The following is a 17,983-nucleotide window of genomic DNA, read 5'->3' on the forward strand; positions in this document are numbered from 1 at the left end:
ATATGCGCCCGGCATGAATTTTAAACCACTGGGACTCAGACTTGAACTGCAGCCGACTACATCGGAGTCCAGTGATGTAATTATGCCATCTGTTGGTCCCAGTGTTTAAGCCATTTTCTTTTCTTTTCTTTCTTTTTTTTTTTTAGAGGTTTTCGCTATAGGGCACGTGCACTCGCCAGACAGACAGAGAGAGACATAGAGACAGAAAGCGAGAAATCACTCCCCAAGGGGGATGGTCACGCCGTAATCCCTTCTCCTCCATTCTCCTCTCAGGATCCTGGGCATGCACGCACATGCGCCCGATGTGAGTTCTAAGCCACCGGGTTCGGGACACGAACCGCGGTCGACTACGTGGGAGTCCAGCGACATAGACATTACGCTAACTGCTGGTTCCCTATAAGCCATTTTAAAAAGTGGAAGTTATATATCTGACTGGTCTCTGCTTCTCCAGCCACAAAGAACCCAGACATCATTGCTCATCAGACAAGTTATAGAGAAACATTATCCATGTCCCGGCAGTCTCCTCACTCCTGTCCCACAGGTCGAAACCAATGTTGAAGAAAGCTCATTCCCTAAAATTTCAGGGTATGGCCACTTGGTCACTTTAATGGCCACTGCAAAGGTGAATCCCCACACCACTTGAGATTAGAGATGGTGGAGAATGCTAGAATTGCTGGGCACTGGCTTCAGACAGTGGAACCACATGGCACTAATGTGTTTGGTGGTCTTGGTGGTAACGGTCAGAATAAGTAGGCAGGTATGGGACTAAAAGACTCTGAAGATAAGGAATGGTGGTCTGATATAAAACTTCATGGGATCAGGAAGACATCAAAATGAAAATGAGAAAATATAAATGAATAAATGATGACAAAATATACAAATAAAACAAAATACCAAAGTTGTAGGATCAAGGAGTGAATCTTCTGATTGTGCTATGATGAAATACTTCTATCAAACCATCCCCCCTTATGAAGAATAAGTATAAAAACTCAACTGCAGCTAGAGAATAATTGTTTAAGGTACTGAAAATCAACCAGGACAGCCTGCAATTGGTGTACAAAATTATAGAAGAAAGAGAAACACATTGATGTGGGCTGGGCCTTCTCTGATGATTCTTTTTTAAAAAATTGCTGAAGTGCACATGTGCTCACCAGGGACAGATGAGGGAAGAGAGCAAGGAAAGCACCCCTCAGAGGGGAAGACCACACTGTAATCACTTTTTTATTCTCTTCTTGGGATTTTAGGAGCACACATACATCTGGCATGTTTTGCAAGTCCTTGTGTCAGGGGTTCGAACCCTGTGTTGGCCATGTGGGATCCAGCCACCTTAACCACTATACCACCTGCTGGCCCTGCAGTGATCCTTATAATCCCAGTAGCATCTATTTCTTCTCTGATACATGCAAGTCAAGGCTAAGCAGAAAGTGGTGGACTGGAGCTGTGGACAACCTCAAAGAACTGTTAGGAAAAATGTTATACTTCAGGAACCCAAGGAGCCAGAGTTTCAGGGGCCAGAATCCAAGGAAATGAGAATAGCAGAGCCTGGGTGTGGCACGCTGTGCGGGTTTTGCCTTCCAGGTGTTTTGCTATGTCTAAACTGCTCTGTGGCTGGAACCTGAGAAACAAAATAGAATGCAGTTGCTAAGAAGCTAAGCAGAGGTTTGCAGTCTCACAAAGCTGGGGAGGTAAAATGTGGAGTTCAAGGGCTCCCACAGGGGAAGGACCCAGACAGCACCACGAAATTTCAGTAGAGACCTCTTGGAGGAAGGGAAACTCAGAAACAGACTGGCCTCACAAAGTCTGAAATCCAAATTGGACATATCGCAGTCCCTGATCTGCTTCTACTCTGCCAGGCAGAGGAAAGTGAAACCCTCTTTGGGGTAAAACGACAACAACAAAAACATAATTCAGAAGCTCTACAATAATTTTTCACACTCATTTACGTGCACTCAATAAAAATAACACTGCATTTCATAAGATAGGGTCAAATAATGGTAGACAAAAGAGGAAGAAAGACCCTCAGGTAAATTGGATGCAGGAACTAAGAGATACGGTTCTTTAAAACGAATTTCACCAGGAAACTGACATTTATAAGAAATACAATACTAAAATCAAGAGCACTATTATGGTCTAACAGTAGATTACAAACTACAAAAGAGGATTAGTAAACTAAATATAGATTAAGAAAAAAATTCTAAAGAAGAGCCCTGACGAAAAAAATTTGGAAAACAGAGAAAACAGTGTGAGTTATACAAGGCATAATGAAAATGTCTAAAAGAAGTGACATATGGATTCCAAAGGTATAGAGTGGGATGAACCAAGTAGACACAGTATTTGAGAATAGATATGGTGGATACATTAAAGAAAAAAACTGATTAAAGGCATGTAGATCAACTAGATATATGGGATAATCACACATGCTGCTAATGTCTTGTTTGAATTAAGATACAATTACATGGGGACAGCAGACGGCATAGTGTTTACATCACTGGACTCTCACGTAGTCAAACATGGTTCAAGTCCCAGACCCAGTGGCTTAAAACTCACACCAGGCACATGCGCGTGCATGACCAAAATCTAGGATGAGACTGGAGGAGAAGGGATTGCAGCATGGCTATCCCCCAGGGAGGGTGATTTTTCGTTTTCTATCTTTCTGTCACTGCCTGCCTTTTTGTGAGCACATGTGCCCTATGGCAACAATCTCTTCTTCTCAAAACAAACAAACAAAAGCAAAACAAAACAAAAACAAACACAATGCAGCAAGAAAAATCAGTTACATGTTTTACACACCTGATTCTGTGCCCTGTGATTTATAGGAGCTACATATAGGGCTTTCTGGATTTTCTATTATTTATTTATGATTTCTGGTAGCACATACCTGTACAGTAGACAGATAAAAAGCTGTAAAGTAAGCACTGCGGGCCAGCCCTGTAGTGCAGTGGTAGACTTGGGGGAAAAGCCACACCCACAGGGCTGGCTGCAGCCGGAGTCCTGGCCCTGGTGTCCTGAGAACATGCTGAGTGTGTGTGTGTACATGCTCCAAATTCTCATGAGATGAGCGCTTTTTTCTCTCTTTCTTTCTCTCTGTCTGGTGAGCACACACAAACACTCTTGGTAAAAACTATAAAAACTATTACCAAAACGCTAAGGAAACTGGTGTGAAATATAACTTGGATGCTCTAAAGTCACGGTGATTTCAGAAATATCCAGTGACATGAGGCAGTGTGAAAGAGAACTACATGCATACCTTGAAAGACTATATTGTGTGCTATGGGGATGCACCACAATGAAATGTGAAGAAAAAATAATAAAAGAAAAAAAAAGAAAGAGAATAGTGGAATGTTTTCCATTTCCTGGACAGACACAGAGTAATTAACAGGAGGCCGAGGAGAGAGGGACATTGGAAGGAGGGAGAGAAAACTGGAAAGAAAACTGTGACTGAAAAACAACTCTATTTCTTTCAATTATCAGAAGGCACGTGCACTAGCCAAACAGAGAGAGAGAGAGTCTCAGTGAGACACCGTCGTATCACAATCCTCCTCCATTTCTCCATCCTGCTGGCATCTGGGGCACACATGCGCAAGTGCGTGGCAGGTTTACCTGAGTCAGTCCTCAAGTACCATCAACAGAATGGAGAGAGAGGGGGAAAAACTTGTGTCGTGACCCTGTTCCACTAGTGAGCACTCTCTGCCTTTTTCTGTCTCGCTGGGGAATCCGCATGGCTTATAATTGTTTAAAAAGGTAATTAAAGATTAGTTATGGAAATTTGATTTTTAATTTTACAGGTGTCCACCTGAGGTGGTTTTTTTTTTTTCATTACAAATCAGTTTTTTTGTTTTTGATTTTTGTATTTTTTAATTTAATTTTACTTATTATAGTAATCTTTTTCATATTATATTGAATCATAAATATCTTTACAGATAGTAAATGTAATATGTATTACATTTCTTTTTTCCAGCACAATTATCATGCATATCAGTCAAGACAAAGACATTACTATCCACATCATCATCATCAAATTGCTTTACATCATTTTTTTCAATTATTATTATTTATTCTCATTTTTTAAAACATTCAATTACTATATATTGTTTGAATTGTATAAAGAATCTACCTAACATGAAATTCTTTTCAGATGAGCAATGAAAGTAACTATTAGTGACCAAATATTAAAAGAGAGTTCATAACCATGAATTTATTTTCTAAATCAGGCTAAATTTGAAATTATGGAATTTCTTGATGTAATGAAGATTTACTAGTACTTTGTAAACTACAGGGCATCTTGAAGCATTAGCTAGATATGCATTTTCTCAATGAAAATTGACCCAAGATTTATATTTTCCACTTTCCTCAAATCTACCCACTTGCGTGTTTTGTCAGTTGTTAATTCTTGGGCCTTTCTTCATGCTTAACTTCTATCACTTCCAGAGGTGTCCCAGTTCTCTGGTCCCTGTTAAAGTTTTGTATGGATATTCTTTTCTAAATGGGAGGGATTCTGCTTTCTGCTACAACAGTCTGTTTCTCAGGACCCAGGCTTTCTGCAGCTCCCAACAAATCCCTAGATCCTATTCATCACCCATGTCAGACTCAGGACAGACTCACAGTGTATATGTCGGTGAATGTTTTTGTGATGTGGTGATAAATATGAGTAAATAGCAATATTTCTGAAATGCAGTTGTCTTGTGTGTATGTTTTCCTCATCCCATGAGGTTTGTTGCTTTATCTACCAGTCATAATGTTGACCCAGTTTCTAGCCTAGTCTCTATAAGCTCTATCCAAAGTTTGTGTGTTATTGGTGTTAAAAAATGCATTATGGGAGGATAGATCATTTAAGAAATGGCTATGGCATATGTATTAGGTCATCAGGAAAGTCATGATATATTTCTCCATGCAAAAAGGAGTCATGACTTTCCAGAAAAACGAATAGTTTTTTGCAAAAGTATTGTGGATTATTTTTCGATATATTATTTGCAACATAAAAGTGATTCCTTCTAGATGTTAAAAATTTAAAAGAACATATTGTTTTGATATTTTTTAACTAATAAAATCATAGCAGAAAACATGTATAAAATCATGCTTTCAAATTAAAATTTTTAAACCTCAAGAGAAAACAACACCAAGTTAAGAAAATATGCCTTTGAAAAACTATTGGTCTCATACGCTATGAAGAAAGGATTAATAGCTATAAAAATAAAAAGGTCTTTTATAAAACAGTAAGACCAAAACCAATATGCCAGGACACAAAAAAACAGGAAATATTATCAAGGAAATAAATAAAAAACTAATAAATACATTAAAATGAAAACATTGAATATAATCTAAACTGCTTTCAAAAATAAAATAGCATTTTATATGTCAAGTTGGAATATATTAACAAGATTAATAACACATGGTGATAATTAGAATGTGAGGAATTCAGAACTCTCATAAGAGTCTATCATGCTCATATTCATTTCATGAGGATAAAATTTCATATATCCTTTCTGAGGAGCATTAAAAATTTGTTATAAGAATTTAAAAGAAAGCTGACCCCATAGCCTAGTGTTTAAGGAAGCCAGATTCCACATGGCCAACTGCAATTCAGTCCTGGCAGCATCTTGAAGAACATGCTGGGCATACGTCTGTGCTTGTCTTAAATCCTGACAAGACGGAAAAAGGAAGAGAAGAGACTGAGGTGTGACTATGCCTCATGGGAGGAGGTTGTTATTCTTTCCTTCATCTCTTGTCTCAGTAAGTCTCTATGTCTCTAGCATGAGTGCCCTCTGGCAATAAAAAAAAATAAAGGATAAAGGGATGGTAAGTAGCGTGGTGGTAAGAGCATTGGAATCCCACATGGCAAACCATGGTTCATGGTTTGATTCCCATACCTGGTAGATTGCTTTCTCACTTTCTCTCTCGCACTCTCTTTCTCACTCTGTCCTACTCTCATAAAATGAAAATAAATAAATAAAGTTAAATAAAATAATTCTTTAAAAAAATTAAAAGATACATATGCCATGTCCAATAAGTGCCCCTAAGAAGGGTCAGGTAAATAAGCGAACTTGACAATGTATGTACTGAATAACAAATAACCTAACTGGAGAAAAACAATGTCAGTATGGCCTAATTTAAATTATATTAGATCTATGTAGTGGATTATTATGAAGCCATTATAACATGCTAAAGGCCAACCACATTATAACATGCCAAAGGCCAGCATGGTGTCAATGTGATAATGCAATGCTACTCCTTGTCAAAGCCACATGGGAAAGTCCTGGATCCATGTCCTGCAGTATCCCTGTACTCACCGGGAGTGTGCAACAGTGCGTGATCCTGCCTGCCTGAGGCTGAGGCTGAAGGTGGAATATGGTGTGAGCACCCTGTAGGGAGGGACCAGCAGTAACCATAATGGCTATGTCATTGGATTCCTGTGTAGTCAACTGTGGTTAGAGTCCCGGACCTGGTGGCTTAAACTCACAGCAAGCACGTGTGTGTGCGTGCCCAAGATCCTGAGAGGAGAATGGAGGAGAAGGGATTGCAGCATGGCCATACCCCCTGGGGGGTGATTTCTCGCTTTCTATCTCTCTGTCTCTCTCTGTCTGTCTGGTGAGCGCACACGCCCTATAGCAAAAACCTCTCAAAAAAAAAAAAAAGTTAAATATGCTCTACATTCAGGAGAGTGGAAACTACCAAAACCCATCCCCCAGATTACCCGCAGGATCATATGGTTAGGTACCATAGTGAAAATGAATTCAAACGTTTGCTAATTTGCTCATCTGCCAGTAACCATGGGTGGTTAATTGCAGGACATTCCTCCTTTGCCTCAACGAGAATTCCAAAATCTATGTATGCTCACTATACAATATGGTGACGTATTTTCATAAAACCTATACATATCCTCATGTACACTTGAAATCATTTACAATATATAGTACCATGTAAAGGCTATGCAAACAATTGTTAGACTGTATTGCTTAGCAAAAAGCTGACATGGAAAAAATAACAATGGTACATGTTCAGTAGAGATGCAGCCATTATTTTTTGATCCATGTTCAGTTGAATCCATGAATGGGGAGTCATGGATATGGAGGGTCTTGGCTATGATAAATTAAAATCCAGAATTCCTTAAGTAACAAAGGTTAGAGAGCACAGCAAGAGATGAGTGGATAGGAAAGTCCTTCCACAGAATCTTAGAATATCCCAATCATCCCTAGTACCTGACTTATATTCTGAGAACCATCCCGACTATTGACACATGTGGAAGACTATCAGGTATTTTTTTTCAAATGTCTCATACTGTGAATATTTGAACTAAAAAACTGATTAAGAACCCTGGATATAGTAACTAGATTATGACCCTGTAATAGTATTGGTTGACAGTTGAATAACATCTTAGTACTCATGGCTGATTTCAGAAATGTCAGAGGACTTCAAAGGACTCTGCTTGAAAAGACTTCGTTCAATTTTTCATTACATGGATGCTTCCATGTAATTAGCAAAGGAAATTTAAAAACAAGAACCAAAAGTAAAATGAGGCTTTTAGAACCATGGATTGCCAGCACAGCATTTAGAAAGTATGGGAACATGAAAGATGATTTTTAACATTCCAAATCTTAGACTTGACATGACTTTAAAAACTGAACTTTTGGAGGGACTGGCAGGTGGCATGGCGTTTAAGACACTGGACTCCCTTATGGCCAACTGCAGTTCGAGTCCCAGGTTGGATTCTTCTACACCATGCTGGATACATGTGCATACAAACTCAAAATCCCATGAAAAGAATTGATTGCAGTGTAGCCATCTTCCCTGGAAAAGCAGGAGTGATTTCTCACTTTAACTCTCATTGTCTCTCTCAGATGAGTGAATGTGCTCTTTGGCAAAAACCTAAAAACAAACAAACAAAAAACCTACAACAGCTTTTCCCAGCAATGGCGGCATGGCTGAGCTCAACACGTCAGCTCCAGTCACAAGATACAGAGACCTATGCCAAATGTAATGGAAAAGGAGACTTCAACAGGTTACAAGGAGCACTTCCCTTCTCAAAAGGAGAATATTGCTCAATGTGCTCATGAGAGTTAGAGAAATGCATTCCTGGAGACAGACCACAAGAGCACCTACAGCTAACCATGTAGAGATAAGGTGTTGGAAATAAAATGCTACCCTAGAGAAAAAAACAAGAAAAAGGCATAACTTTAAATTTACTGAGATTTACCTCTTGCACTCAGTTGAATACAAGCTTATAAACAAATTTAAGTGACTTGTAGAAAAATCGATTATACTTAGAGCACACCTGAGTGTATAGTAGATAAGATGTGTGCCTGTCACAAAGTGTATTTTGTGTCCTTCTCTCCAGCTCACTGATCTTTGAATAAATTCAAGGTGCCTGACAAAATGAATTCATATAGGATCATTCATAGCCCTGAGTGCATTACTCCTTTTATAAAAAAGAATTATTTAATTTTATTTCTTATTATTTTTAAATTTACATGTGCTCACCAGAGAGAGAAAAAAAGAAAGAGAGAGAGATTGAGAAATCAAGCCACAGGGTCCAGGATCGAACCACTGTCGGTCGTGTGGAAGTCCAGCACCAAACCATGATGCCACTTACTGGCCCCTTTATTCCATATGAATAGTCCATCTCAGCAAATCAGCACTTCTTCTCAATGCTTCCTGACGCCCTAGACTTTCCCTTCTGCAACACTTTGCACACAGTGGCCACTCTTCTGCATAGTCTTCCTTGTTTTTACACTCAATCTCTTTCCCCAAACCACAAGCCTTAACCTATTGATAAATCTTCCCAACACACACTTGGAAAAACTAATTTCTCCATTATGTTGTTATTCCATTCTATTTTATCATAAGACCTCAAAAATTTATGGAAAAATGTAAATTAAGTATGGTTAATGTTGAGGCAGAAACACTTTGAAACCCCTATGCATAGTTTTTTCATAATATGCATTTCCATAAATTTTGTAAAAAAATGTATATATATATGTACACACACATACATATCCACACTCTATTAATCCACACATTGCATTTTTATTATTTGTTTACATATTGACCTGTTATGCTGAAGTTAAGAGAACTAAATTTTAATGCAGTGGATAAGATTTGACTTATTCAAAAATTTTCCTAATTGGCTGGTCCTGTGACCTAGTGGTTAACTGAGCTATATCCTGCATGGTCACCTACATGGTTTGAATCCCAGCCTGCCACTTCAGAAAATTCACTGGTCCAAAATCTTAGCAGGATGGAGAAATGAACGACAAATATTTTTGTCTAGACCCTGTCCCATCAAGGGGTGCTTCCCCCTCCAACTCTCTCTCTCTCTGTCACTCTGTCTCTAGAGAGAGTCATTACACTCTTAAAAATTTTAAAACTATAAAGTTCTACTAAGCAACAAGTCATCAACCAGGATGAGTGGAAAAGGTAACTTAGTTTGGGTTATCCAAGAGTAGACCCTAAGACAAATATTTCACTGAATGAAGTTTCTTGGGGCAGGGAAGAAACTACCAGCATTGGTATGGGAAAGTGAGAGGAGCAAAAAAAGCATCCCGTGCAAGGTCCACCGTGGGGATGACAGGCCACCAAAGTAAGTAAAGCTCACAGTGTAGAGCCATCCCACCTAGTTGGTAATAGAGCTAGAGGTTACACACCAACTCCCATTGATCACTGGATGAGAGCTGCTGCCAAGAGCTGTCCTGGTGCCTAGATCTTCCCACTTACACTGTGGTTTCAAAGCTGTCCCTGGGGGGCAAAAAAAAAAAAAAAAAAAAAAAGACATCTGCCAACAAGTTCTGGGACTTACAGGAGGAAGTAAATGAGCCTGTGTTCACTGCAGCAGTCAGGTTGAGAGCATGGGACTGAAACACAGACAGCTTCTGTGACAAGGGTGAGAGTAACCACACTGATGGGGCACAACAAGGACTTTGTCAACCTAAGAGAAGGGGCGAGCTAACAGTGGAGGACACCAGCATGCTTCCAGTTCCTCCAGGCCTAATACACCCTTTCTCCATTTCCAAACCTTTCCATTTAGGTCAAGTCAATGACATCTGCTAGCCGCATTGGACCTGGCACTTAACACGGTGTGTATTACAGTGCTTTACTTTGTAATTTATCTCTGTCACTTGAATGTTTTTGATAAAATAAATACACTGAGATTGGTAGTGCCACTTGACATATCTCAGTTCTGATCTGAACATTGAATTGATATTGTTTGTTTATTTTAATTTAAGGAGTACATCTTTTCAGTATCTACCTGCAGCATATTTTTATAATTTCATGTAAACCAACATAATGTATTAGCATATAACTTTTTCTGGCTAATTAAACACATGCTTTGAATTTATAAACCTTTCTTGAGCTATTGTTACTATGATTATTCCTTACTTGTGAGACATTCTCTTATGTTGACGTGTTTTTTCAACTGATTAAAGGCACCCTAGACTACTTACTATTGCTTTATCCACCTTTAATTCGTTCAGATATAGAATATCATCCATTTATTTTAAATTCAATGGATTTTAGCTTTTCTAGCTATAGAGTAATCATCCTTCTTATTTTAAAGATAACAAAGCTAGGTCTGGCTCCTGCTCGCAAAGCCATTGTAGTACATTGAACTCCATAGAGACAGCGCCTGGTCAAGTGAAAGCTAGACGGGCACTGGGCGATTCTGTGACTTGTGGAGAAAAGATAACTAAACATGGGCAAAGGAGATTCTAGGAGGCCAAGAGGCAAAATGTCATCATAGGCATCTTTGTGCAAACTTGCCTGAAGGAGCACAAAAAGAAGCACCTAGATGCTTCAATCAACTTCTCAGAGTTTTCTCAGAAGTGCTCAAAGAGGTGGAAAACCATGTCTGCTAAAGAGAAAGGAAAGTTTGAAGATATGGAAAAGGCAGACAAAGCCCGTTATGAAAGAGAAATGAAAACCTATATCCCCTCTAAATGGAAACAAAAAGGAAGTTCAAGAATTCCACGCACCCAAGAGCCCTCCTTCTGCCTTTTTCTTGTTCTGTTCTGAATATCGCCCAAAAAACAAAGGAGAACATCCGGCCTATCCATTCATGATGTTGCAAAGAAACTGGGAGAGATATGGAATAACATTGCAGCAGGTGATAAACAGCCTTATAAGAAGGCTGCTAAACTTAAAGAAAAATATGAAAAGGATATTGCTGCATACTGAGTTAAAGAAAAGACTGATGCAGCAAAAAAAGAAAAGGGAGTTGTCAAGGCTGAAAAGAGCAAGTAAAAGAAGGAGGAGGAAAAAGACAAAAAAGATGAGGAAAAAAAGAAAGATAAAGAGGATGAAGATGAAGAAGATGATGAATAAGTTGGTTCTAGTGTAGTTTTTTTCCCTTGTCTATAAAACATTTAACCGCCCTGTGCACAACTCCCTCCTTTTTAAGAAAAAAACTGAGATGTAAGGCCATGTAAGATTTGTTTTTAAACTGTAAAGTGTCTTTTTTTGTATAGTTAACATGCTACCGAGTGTGTCTTTAGATAGCCCTGTCCTGGTGGTATTTTCAATAGCCACTAACCTTACCTGATACAGTATGGGGGTTGTAAATTGTCATGGAAATTTAAAGGAGGTACTTACTGGTGCACAGCACAAATTAGTTATATATGGGGATGGTAGTTTTTCCATCTTCAGTTATCTCTGATGTAGCCTATATGAAATAATTGTTGTTTTGTCTACTGAATACCACTCTAATTGCAAAAAAAAAAAGGTGCAGCTGTTTTATTGACATTCTGAATTCTACTAATGAAACACAATTTAAAAAGATAACAAAGTTAAAACCACAGAATATAAAATATCTGACTAAATATAATTAATCTTATGGTTTCAAAAATTATTTCTAGCATTGAACTTTAATATATTTCAGTGCTCTTCTTTTCTTTTTTAATGGTCTTTGAAATACATTAGCAAGTCATCTAATTTTTCCACTTTCATTCCTTGATCAATATACTCTTTTGGACTTTTTAATATGTATTCATAAACCTTTATTATAATTTAAAAATCTAGTACCATCACTCTTCTCTTCTGTGAAGAACTCTGCTTGTGTTAAGACTAATCTAATTGCCTTTGCTTCTGTGAACACTTAATAAACACTTATAGTAATGAATACAGGGGTGTGATCCATGTGCTCCAAAATCAGAAGTATATAACAATCAACCAATTTAAATGGATTAATTTCGTTATTCCTAAGGTGGGCAGATTATAAAGTTGAGCTTATTCTTCTCTCTCTTGCTTATATGGTGCTGTCTACCATATTTTGAAATATTAAGAAGGTCCTTTGCAGATATGGTCCCTTGATATTGGACTTCTCAGCCTGCCTGAGGATGAGCCGCCAAAATTTTCTGTTCGTTATAAATTACCCAGTCTGCAGTATTCTCTTATAGCTGTGCAAAATGAACTAAGACAACCTAATTTCCTACATCCTTGTCACTATTATAAGGGTAAAGGTCTGCACAGGGGAGACTGTTGTCAAAACGACCTGGTCCTCAGCTCCCATACCTTCTCATCTGGCGGTTTTGCAATTAATGCAATATGACTTGTTCTTTGACTCTACTTGAGCTGTTGTTGTAAAAAGATCATTTCAAATCTGAAAAGAAATGAGCAGGATATTTTCATGAGCTTGAGACTGAAAAAGAAGCTCAGAGCCCTGCTACTGGGATTTAATAATGTTGTGTTTCTTATTTTTTCCTTTGAAGTTTTGTTTTGATAGCTGAAGTCAAAGGGACAAGGAGCAAGGATTCTTGGTGTCTGGGAACCTTCAGTCTCCTGTGATTCTGCACTATACCATGTCCTCTTCTCCCTGCAAAGGGTCCTCAGCCACATGCTCCTCCATTCCCTGGCACTTTGGGCTCTACCCGACTTCTCCCTTACCACCTGGATTAGTGGTTACTTCCATCTCTGCCCACCCTGGCTAAGGCCTCCATATAGTATGCATGAGTAGAGCTATGGTCATGTGCACTCTCCACAGTCATAGGATATAGGCTGTTGTCCCCATCCATGCCTTGTGGGGCCACAGCACTTTTGATGGGTTGCTCAATGCGGATAAGCCACCTGCCACCATCAACCCAGGTCTCCACTGATTACTGGTCTGGAGGTTGCAATTCCTTGGTGGACACCTGTCTACATTTGTTTGATATGATGGGCCCATGAGAAGGGCAGATGTGCATCTCGGATTCCTTGCCCTCATTCTAGCTCTGCATATTTGCTTAGCAGTTGTCAGGACAGGAAGCCTATCAGAGAATGAGCTGTGTGGATGCTGAGTTGAAGGGCAGAGCTTACAGACACACTCTGAGAATACTTGTGTGCCCAAGGGAGAGGGACATTATATACCAAATATCCAACACTAGGACAGGTCAAGACAGGACAAAGATTTATATACTTTGTTACCTTTAATAACAGCTTTTTCCATGTTTATTAACAAAAATCCCACCCTTTTAATATTTTCTTGAATCAAGAAAATCCTATAGGCAGTTTTAAAAATAGAGAATAAGTGATCTTATTGTCCAGTTCTGGGCTAGACTATTTTGAGTTGGTTGTGAACATAAATCTCTTGGTTGTGAAAATTATATGTGTTTCTCCAAGGCAGCAGGACACAGGAAACCATGTCTCATAGAATAACTTACTAATTATAGTCATCCAAAGTAAATTTCCTTTCATGATTCACACCTTACACTGTAGGGGATTCCTTGTGAGGAATTATAATGGGTGAAGTTGATTGGCTGACTTCAAGGCTATCTTGAAGGAGAAGACTACGCAAAGGTAATTTTCACAAATGGAATAATATTGCATGTGAATATCTTTTGCAAGGAAGAGCTTCACAAGTATAAAGGAGTAGGTATTTAAGTTAAATTTCTTCACTTATTCAGGTAATTAATAATGTGATTTTTAATCTCAGGAAATTCTTTGTATTTTTGCTCGTGGTTGACTATGAGGTTTAGACATAGTCACAAAAAAGAGAACGATATTTTTGTTTTAATTTTAAAAGATTTTTTACTTTGTAATTGAAATGTCAGAAACGATATGAGACAATATGTAAAAGTAGTCATTTAGATATGTAGTTTATGTAGTTTTATCTTTTTTCATTTTCAGGGTTCAAAATGATCGTTTCCTACTACAGGAAGGAGCAGACACACAGCAGGCATCAAACAGCAGAAGCATGGCCAGCAATTTCTCCCAGCCTGCCGTGCAGCTCTGCTATGAGAATGTGAATGGATCTTGCATTAAAGTTTCCTTTTCGCCTGGATCTCGTGTGATTCTCTACGCTGTGTTCGGCTTGGGGTCTTTGCTGGCTCTGTTTGGAAACCTTTTGGTGATGACTTCGGTTCTGCATTTCAAGCAGCTGCATTCTCCAACCAATTTCTTAATTGCCTCTCTGGCCTGTGCTGATTTCTTGTTGGGTATGACTGTGATGCCCTTCAGTATGGTCAGGTCTGTGGAGAGCTGCTGGTACTTTGGAGCCCAATTTTGTACTCTTCACATTTGCTTTGATGTGGCATTTTGCTTCGCTTCCCTCTTCCACTTGTGCTTCATTTCCATTGACAGGTACATTGCTGTTACTGACCCTCTGGTCTATCCAACTAAGTTCACAGTGCCTGTGTCTGGAGTGTGCATCAGCATCTCCTGGGTCCTGCCTGTTCTGTACAGTGGGGCCGTGTTCTACACAGGGGTCAATGACGACGGGATGGAAGATCTAGTAAGTGCTCTCAGCTGTGTAGGTGGCTGTCAGGTTGCTGTGAATCAAGACTGGGTTTTGATAGATTTTCTGTTATTCTTCATACCAACCCTTGTGATGGTAATTCTTTACAGTAAGATTTTTCTTGTAGCTAAACAGCAAGCTATAAAAATTGAAACTACTGGTAGCAAAACAGAATCATCTTCAGAGAGTTACAAAGCTAGAGTGGCGAAGAGAGAGAGAAAAGCAGCGAAAACCCTGGGGGTCACAGTGCTAGCCTTCATGATTTCATGGTTACCGTACACAATTGATGCGTTAATTGATGCTTATATGGGCTTCATAACACCTGCCTATATTTACGAGATTTGCTGTTGGATTGCTTATTATAACTCAGCCATGAATCCTTTGATTTATGCTTTATTTTATCCTTGGTTCAGGAAAGCCATAAAGCTTATTTTAAGTGGAAAAATTTTAAAGAATAGTTCATCAACCATTAGTTTATTTTCAGAGTAAGTGTTAAGTGCTAAGTAGAGAAATTTATGGACATTTTAAAAATTATGTATTTCTGATGAAATCAAATATAAGAAATTAATAAAGCCTTTACAAATTACCAAATACATTGTTTTTCAAATTATTCAGGATTATGTCAGAAGAGGATTAAGCCATTAGAACATTATTAAGATATTTACTGAACCAAATACTAAATGAGAAAGCACTTTCTATATGTCACCTGTCACAGTGTTTTGTATACATCGTTGCCACATGGTCTTGTTTCTTCCAATTTCCTGAATTTTGAATCTCATTTAGAATGTGCAATCTCTAATCATCTTCTCTTTTATGCTCTTCTCTCAATTATCTTCAAATGGTCATTTGTTTCTTGATTTTTGTGATACTGTATTTGTTTCTAAGGCTACCAAAACAAAGCACCATGGATTACATGGCTGAAGCAACAGACACTTATGTTCTCCTAATTCTAGAGGCTAAAAGTCCAAGAATAAGGTATTGGCAGGGTGGGTTTCTTTTAAGGACCTCTCCCTTTGGCTCCCAGATGTCTTCTATGTTCTGTGTCCTCATGTCATTGTTCTCATGTCTCTGTCTGGGTGTGTCTCTGTCTTAATCTCCTCTTTGTATAAGGTTGTCAGTCACCCCAAACACCTCACTTTCAGTTAATTCCTTCTTAAAGACAGAAGCACTGGAGATTAGGACTTCAGCATATGAATTTCCAGTGACAATTTTGCCCCTAAACTGACCACCACACAAGGTTCTGTTTAGTTATTGCTTTTTTAATGACTATTTCTCCTTTTTCTTTTAGTGTTTCTAACTCCCAGAAGTTTGTGTTTAACGACTGTGCAGAATCTTGGAAGGTTCACTCATAAGATTGTGGGACCAGTCATTGAGCCTTGGGATCAGGTAGTAGCAGTAGAGGTGGCTCCAAATTTTGTAAATGGGAAAATATCTACAATGATAAGACTGGCACAGTAGTTATTAGAAAATGGGAACTCCAACATTAGCCATTGCTGTACCAACATTTACTACCTGAAAAGCGTGTGTGATTCACTTTTCCAAACTTTCTCAAAAGCCTCCCCCTCTGAAAGTAGTGTGTATTTCACCTCACCACACTGTTGCAGGTTCAACATTCTTATGGTAATAAAACCAAAATCATTTATTAGGAATAGTGCAAATAATGTGTATTTTAATTTTATATTTCGCTCTATGGAATAGTTTCTTCTGCTTATTCAATAGAACTCATTTAAGAATGCATATTTATAGTATTTCGTACAACAAAAGTAAGTTCCAGTAAAGCTTAAAACTTTTTTCTTTTCTCATATATATCTGTTAAGCAATTATTAAAATCATTAGTTTTTTTCTCATTATTTTTTTTTTTTTTTTTGAGAGAGAGATTTTCACTGTAGGGCGCGTGCGCTCGCCAGACAGACAGAGAGAGACATAGAGACAGAAAGCGAGAAATCACCCCCCAGGGGGGATGGTCACGCCGCAATCCCTTCTCCTCCATTCTCCTCTCGGGATCTTGGGCACGCACGCACACGCGCCCGGCGTGAGTTTTAAGCCACTGGGTCTGGGACACGAACCGCGGTCAACTACGTGGGAGTCCAGCGACATAGCCATTACGCTAACTGCTGGTTCCCCTCATTAGTTTTCAATCAGAGAATTTTTAACTCCTTTCAAACAAATTTTGGGCATTAATCAAGAATAAGTAACTATATCAGAATAGCTCACATTTAAAAATTATATAAAAGAATTGCAAAAATTAATAGAAAAAATGAATTAAAGTATGAGTTTATTTGATACAAAAATGTTTCTGAAACCAGATTCCACATGGCCAACCACGGTTTGAATTCCAGCCCTGGTGTCTTGAAAAGTACAAGGTGCTCTTGCCTGTATGTTCCAAATCCCAACAGAGTGGAGAAATGGAAGAAAAGGGATGGTGTCATGATCACATCTTATTGGGGTGGTGCTCTCTCTCATTGGCAAGTACATGTGGAATCTGGCAAAAAAAAAAAAAAGAAAGAAAAAAATAGACTTTTGATGATATTCTAGCAAGTCAGAAGACAGACAGAAATCTGGAGTTGTTTCTAATTTTTCAACAACAAGGTTAACTTCCATAAATGGAGGATCAGGTTTGACAGAATGGAAGGCAATGCATACATTGGCAGCATGTCTAGCTTTGGCACATTAAAATATATATATATTATGCTCCCTATTTTTAGGGTATAGATGACAAACATGTAAAACAAATTAAGTGAAGGATTTTGCTAATAAAGATAGCCAGTGGTGTTGTGATTAAGGCAGTTAAATCTTACATGGTTGACTATACAGTTTGAGTCCCAGACTGGGTGATATGTGTATGCTCAAAGTCCCGAAAGGATGGAGAGATAGGGGGGAAGTAGTGGCATTACCATTCCCCACAGAAAATGTTTTCTCATGTTTCCTCTTTCTCTCTGTCTCTCCATAGCTGTGTCTCTGTCTCTCTTTCAGGTGAATGCATATTGCCTCTGCCAAATTTGGGTGAAAAAAGAGTTGGATAATAGTCTTATTCAATGAATGTTCTAAAGTATTGCATTTTTGTTAAATTAAGCTGCAGTCAAAGTGACAGACATTCAAAGATTAATATATTTTTTTAATTTGTTTTTTTTTGTGCAAAAAATGTTTTTTATGAATTATGTCAAAACCTCCAATATCATTCTAATCATGGAGTTTCTCTTGAATGTGTAATAAGTGGTGCAACTTAACAAAGGAGAGGAGATGGGAGACTGCAGTCTTCCACATTCTTTTTTTTTTTTTTTTGGGAGA

The 17,983-nt window shown here is 38.4% G+C and overlaps 1 protein-coding gene and 1 pseudogene across 1 annotated transcript; both read left to right on the forward strand.

The window, feature by feature from the left end:
* The first annotated feature begins 10,684 nt into the window (after window positions 1–10,684).
* On the forward strand, window positions 10,685–11,313 carry LOC102485253 (high mobility group protein B1 pseudogene; annotated as a pseudogene).
* A 2,839-nt stretch (window positions 11,314–14,152) lies between these two features.
* Window positions 14,153–15,184, forward strand: LOC102485676 (trace amine-associated receptor 8). Its single transcript, XM_006144309.2, has one exon. It carries the CDS (start codon window positions 14,156–14,158, stop codon window positions 15,182–15,184), a length of 1,029 nt encoding a protein of 342 aa, XP_006144371.1. The 5' UTR covers window positions 14,153–14,155.
* The last annotated feature ends 2,799 nt before the right edge of the window (window positions 15,185–17,983 follow it).

The sequence above is a fragment of the Tupaia chinensis genome, unplaced genomic scaffold (genome assembly GCF_000334495.1).
Source record: "Tupaia chinensis unplaced genomic scaffold, TupChi_1.0 Scaffold000117_2, whole genome shotgun sequence".
NCBI lineage: Eukaryota > Metazoa > Chordata > Mammalia > Scandentia > Tupaiidae > Tupaia > Tupaia belangeri.

Coding starts and splice junctions, on each gene's coding strand:
- LOC102485676 (XM_006144309.2), top strand. CDS start 14,156: ATGGCCAGCAATTTCTCCCAGCCTGCCGTGCAGCTCTGCTATGAGAAT.